The sequence below is a fragment of the Talpa occidentalis genome, unplaced genomic scaffold (assembly GCF_014898055.3).
Source record: "Talpa occidentalis isolate TD23 unplaced genomic scaffold, MPIMG_talOcc4v2.1 talOcc4.2, whole genome shotgun sequence".
Taxonomy (NCBI): Eukaryota; Metazoa; Chordata; class Mammalia; order Eulipotyphla; family Talpidae; genus Talpa; species Talpa occidentalis.
In genome coordinates, this window is record NW_023602073.1 from 50,739,280 (window position 1) to 50,744,125 (window position 4,846).

The 4,846-nt window shown below is 58.3% G+C and overlaps 1 protein-coding gene and 1 long non-coding RNA gene across 2 annotated transcripts; both read left to right on the plus strand.

The window, feature by feature from the left end:
• The first annotated feature begins 427 nt into the window (after positions 1–427).
• Positions 428–1,758, plus strand: LOC119251370 (serine/threonine-protein kinase MARK2-like). Its single transcript, XM_054698687.1, has one exon. The coding sequence runs from the start codon at positions 567–569 to the stop codon at positions 1,605–1,607; it is 1,041 nt and encodes a 346-aa protein (XP_054554662.1). The 5' UTR covers positions 428–566; the 3' UTR covers positions 1,608–1,758.
• Positions 1,759–2,937: 1,179 nt separating this feature from the next.
• Positions 2,938–3,735, plus strand: LOC119252285 (uncharacterized). Its single transcript, XR_005126781.2, has 3 exons — positions 2,938–2,961; positions 3,184–3,314; positions 3,531–3,735. It is a non-coding gene; the product is annotated as an uncharacterized LOC119252285 (long non-coding RNA).
• The last annotated feature ends 1,111 nt before the right edge of the window (positions 3,736–4,846 follow it).

The window sequence follows — 4,846 nt, forward strand, 5'->3', positions numbered from 1 at the left end:
TCCTCCCCACCCCCCACCCCGTCCCGTCCAGTCCCGTGTCCCTCCCCTTCTCCCCCCTTTCCCCTTGTTATTTTGTCGTGTGTTCGTTTTTCCCCTTTGTCGTGGGTCTATTTTGTTGTTGGTGTCAGTTTCTAACTGTTTGTCCTGTTGTGGTCTGTTCTTTGTCCTTGCTGTTGTTCTATGTTGTATTCGTGAATGTAATGGCTTGTTTGTGATTGGTTTGTTTTGATCGTGTTTTTAAATGTTTATATCATTTGTATTTTTTTGGTTGTGTATGTTCATTTATCTTTGGTGTAGATAGTTAGTGTTAGTGTTAGTGTTCTAGTAAGGTTAGCATAGTAAGGTTAGTGTAGTTGTAGGTAGAGTTAAGGTAGCTTTGTTAGTATTTAGTTAGCTTAGTGGGTAATTTTGTATACTATTAATCCTATATTGTTAGTGTAGTTATTGTTAATATAGTAGTAACCCTTGTAAATACTATCGGGGAGAGCGTGAGGTCAGGAGAGGCAGCGCCAGGGCCGCCAGCGCAGTCAGGGCCGCGGGGACAGCCCGCCGGGTCGGCACTCGCTATGTTCAGGCCCTGCGCTCTCGGGGCCCCCAGCATGAAAAACTACCGGGTGCTGCGCACGCTGGGGGCGGGCGCCTGCGCCAAAGTCAAGCTGGCGCTACACTTGGTGACCGGCACGGAGGTGGCCATCAAGTTCATCTGCAAGGCCAGGCAGGCGCGCCTCGAGTTCCTGGCCCGCGAGGTGGCTTGTATGAAAGCGCTGCAGCACCCCAACATCATCCAGCTGTTCGAGGTGCTGGACACCCCGGAGGAGCTCCTCCTGGTCATGGAGTATGCGGGCGGGGGGAACCTGCTGGACTACCTGCTCCGGCGCGGGCGCCTGGAGGAGCTCGAGGCGCGCCACAAGTTCCAGCAGATCCTGGCGGCGGTCGCGCACTGCCACGCGCGGGGCATCGTGCATCGCGACCTCAAGCCGGAGAACATCCTCATGGACCGCGAGCACAACCTCAAGCTCAGCGACTTCGGGCTGAGCATCGAGTGCGCGGGCGCGGCGCTCAGCACCTTCTGCGGCAGCCCCGAGTATGCGGCGCCCGAGATCTTCCTGCACCGCCCGTACGCGGGCCCCGCCGTGGACGTGTGGAGCCTGGGGGTGGTGCTCTACAGGATGGTCACGGGCGCGCTGCCCTTCCGGGGCTCCGACCTCGTGGAGATCCGGGACCGCGTGGTCAGCGGGCACTTCCACCTGCCCCCCTACCTCTCGGCCCAGTGCCGGGACCTCCTGGGCAGAATGATGGTGCTGGACCCCCAGGAGCGCAGCAGCCTGGAGGCCATCCAGCAGCACCCGTGGGTGCGGCCGACTCAGGGGCTCCTGGCCGTCCACGAGCCGTCGCCCAGCCACCACGACGCGGCCCTGGCGGAGGCCATGGTGAGTATGGGCGATCAGAGACAGCAGAGCCAGACGGCCGTGGTGGAGCGAAGATTCGACGAGGTGATGGGGTCGGACCTCATCCTGGGTCCCGGAGGCGGGGGGAGGGGAGCCCCCAGGAGGAGGAGGCGTGGCCGAGTCTCCCCGCCCCCCAGGAGCCCTGCCCACGCGCCGTGACCCCTGGTGCCCGGGACTCCGGGGAGGGCCTCCTGCAGGTGTCCGGGGATGAGCAAAGCCAGGAGGCTGGACAGACAGAGGATGCCGCTGCGTCAGCTGTGTTCAGCCTCCTGGCCACCCCGGGCCGCAGGACCAATTGCGTGAAAATCCCGCAGGACGGAGCCTCAGGGTGCAGTGCCAGCTCCCCGTCAAGCCCCCAGGTGGGGGATACCCGGGAGGACTCTTCCACCCCCACGCCGGGCCCCCTGCAGAGGGACGCCCCAGAGCGCAGCGCCACCCCCACGCCGGGCCCCCTGCGGGAGGACGCCTGGGAGGAGAGCGACACCTCCATTCTGGACATCCTGCAGGAGGGTGCCCGGGAGCCCAGCACCACGTCAATTCCGGGCCCCCAGGTGGAGGACAGCGCCACCCCCAGGTCACGCCCCCTGCGGGTGGACGCCTGGGAGGAGAGCGCCACTTCCATTCCGGACCCCCTGCAGGAGGGTGCCCCAGATCAGAGCGCCACCTCAATTCCAAGCCCCCAGGCGGAGGACAGAGCCACCTCCATTCAAGAGCCCCTGCAGGAGGAAGCCCCAGAGCAAAGTGCCACCTCAATTGCGGACCCCCAGGTGGAGGACAGTGCCACCCCCAGGTCACGCCCCCTGCGGGAGGATGCCTGGGAGGAGAGCGCCACCTCCATTCCGGACCTCCTGCAGGAGGGTGCCCCAGATCAGAGCGCCACCTCAATTCCAGGCCCCCAGGCAGAGGACAGCGCCACCTCCATTCTAGACCCCCCGCAGGAGGATGCCCCAGAGCAAAGCGCCACATCCATTCCGGGCCCCCAGGTGCAGGACACCAAGGAGGGTGGTAGCACCACCACCATGCCAGGCCCCCTGGTGGAGGGTGAACAGGAAAGCAAGAAGGGACCAGTCAGTCCTGCCCCCCAGCACCCCCTCACCAACCTCAGACCTCCCCCAAGACGCAGCTGGCTCCTCAAGTTCCGCAGGAATGCGGTGGCTCCTGCAGAAAGCCATGAAGACAATGACACCTCAGTCCCATCCATTAGCTCTAGCCAAGGCGGGCGGGCCAGCAGGAGGATAATGAATGCCCTGCTAAATTTGTGCTGTTTCTGCCGACCACACCACTGAAAACACGGCAAGGGTGTTCACCCACCCGACAACTCATAAGACTGCCACACCCTGCAGACGTCCCGCCCAAAATGCAGCCACCAAGTGAGCAGGAGCATGCCAGGGGAGGGCGAGGCTCTGGAGAGGGGTCAGGGCCTGGGCCCAGTCAGAGGGGCCAGGAGAAGCATGACGCACACAGGACCTGATCACAGATGTCCGCGGAGCACAGATGTCCTGGAGCAGAGCAGGTGAAGGGCCAGGAGGGCAATGGAACTGGTGAAGCACCTGGGGTGGGGGCGAGCAAAGCGGGTGAAAGGGGTGGGTGAGCAAAGCGGGTGAAGGGGGGCGAGTGGAGGTTGGAGGCAGCTGAACAGATGAAGGGTGGGGAGTGGAGCTGTTCAGGGGCGGAGCTCCCAGAGGCCCCAGGGCCAGAGGCGGCGGGGAACCCACGGCCTGGCTTCCCACCTTAGGCTCTGTCCTGTGAAGGCCTCCCCGCCCCCTTGCTGGGACAGCCCTGCTGCTGGCGCCTGAGCACACGGATGGCGCAGAGGATGCAGGAGCTCTGTGGTCTGAGTGGCATTGTCATTGACTGACGGACACGGTAGGAAGTCCCCCTGGCTTGGGCCCCTTTTAAAAACTGAAGCTCCAAGTTGGAGAATAGCTCACCTGCCAGCTAGTGGTAGGGCCTCCTGGTTTCCTTCTGAGCCCTGCCCAATCACCTCTGTGCAACGCTCCTCGGGGGATTTCACTCACACACGAGCATCCTGAACACTTCACTCTCTGCTTGGGCTTTACTGGCTCTTCTCTTCCCACGCAGGTCCCGGACGGCGCAGGAGGTGGCCGCGATGGGCAGACGGGCTCCCCACTGCAGAGGGGACCTCCAGGTGACCGGCTCTGCCTCTAGGACGCTGGGGCGTGGAGGCATCTGAATGCTGTTTCTCGGCCTGATGGAGACACTCAGAAATGGATTGCTTTGTTAGCGTGTCTATGCCATGACTCATTAAATCATTGTTTGAAACCGACCTTATTTGCTTCTCATTTATGAACGTGCCCGCACTTCCAACACCTGGGTCATCAGATACCTAAATTTGCTTTAAAATTCCTATGATCAGCACTGGAAATTTAAGAAAATTTAGAAAATTTTAGAAAGCATTGAGAAAATTTTAGAAGTCAGGTGGATCACACGGTGATAGCACAGTGAGATGGAGAGTGGCGCAGAGCTGCCAATGAGTATGTCATTAGGTATTTGCACTATGTTCTTTAGGTGTATGTGCATTTCACAGTGTCTGTGCAAGTGTGTGCATGTGAGCCTGTACATGAGTGTGTATGTGGGTGCTTCTATATGTTGAAGTGTTCATGTACCTTCTACTGTCAGAAAGACACTCAGAGAGCTGTAGAGAATTGGTACAATGTCTTCAAAAGTGGGGCCACCCTGGTGGCACAAGGGGTTCAGCACAGCACTGTGAAGCTATGGGCAGTCTCTGCAGCATGAGTTCCATCCCTGGTTGGCCAGGGAGCTACCCACAGGGCACAGCAGACCTCTCCTGTCTCCCCGCTGTTCCCCTCAGCAGTGGATTTTAGTCGGTCTGCCTTTTCTGCTCCCCGCTCTGTCTCTGGGGAATCCTCTGACCTCCTGTACCTCTGGCCTGTACCTCAGTTCTTGTGTGCATAAATAAACCTTTAAAAAATTTTAAAGTTTGGTAGAATTAACCCATCAAACCCTAGTTTATTTGGTTTATAATTGTATTATTCGGGCCCTCCCTGGGGATGCAGGAGTTAAAGTCGCCGTGCTATCAAGCTTTCACCAGACACTGAGGCATAATTTCAGGAGTTTGATCCCCAGCTCAGGAGCTGACCCACACAGGAGAGGGCAGGAGACCTCTCCTATCTCCCCACTGCTCCCCTCAGTTGTGGATTTCAGTGGATCCACCTGTTCTGCTCCCCACTCTGTTGAGTCCTCTCACCCACTGCACCTCTGGCCTACACTCCAGTTCTTGCATGCATAATTAAATAAATCTTTTAAAAAAGGGTATTATTCAATTTGCCATCGATTTTAATGCTCAATATTCAAAACAAGATATCCTTACTTTGAAATAAAACATCTATTTTTGTTTACTGTATTCGAACATTTCA

What these genes read in the sequence shown, in the direction of transcription:
- LOC119251370 (XM_054698687.1), top strand. Translation starts at nt 567, where the DNA reads ATGTTCAGGCCCTGCGCTCTCGGGGCCCCCAGCATGAAAAACTACCGG.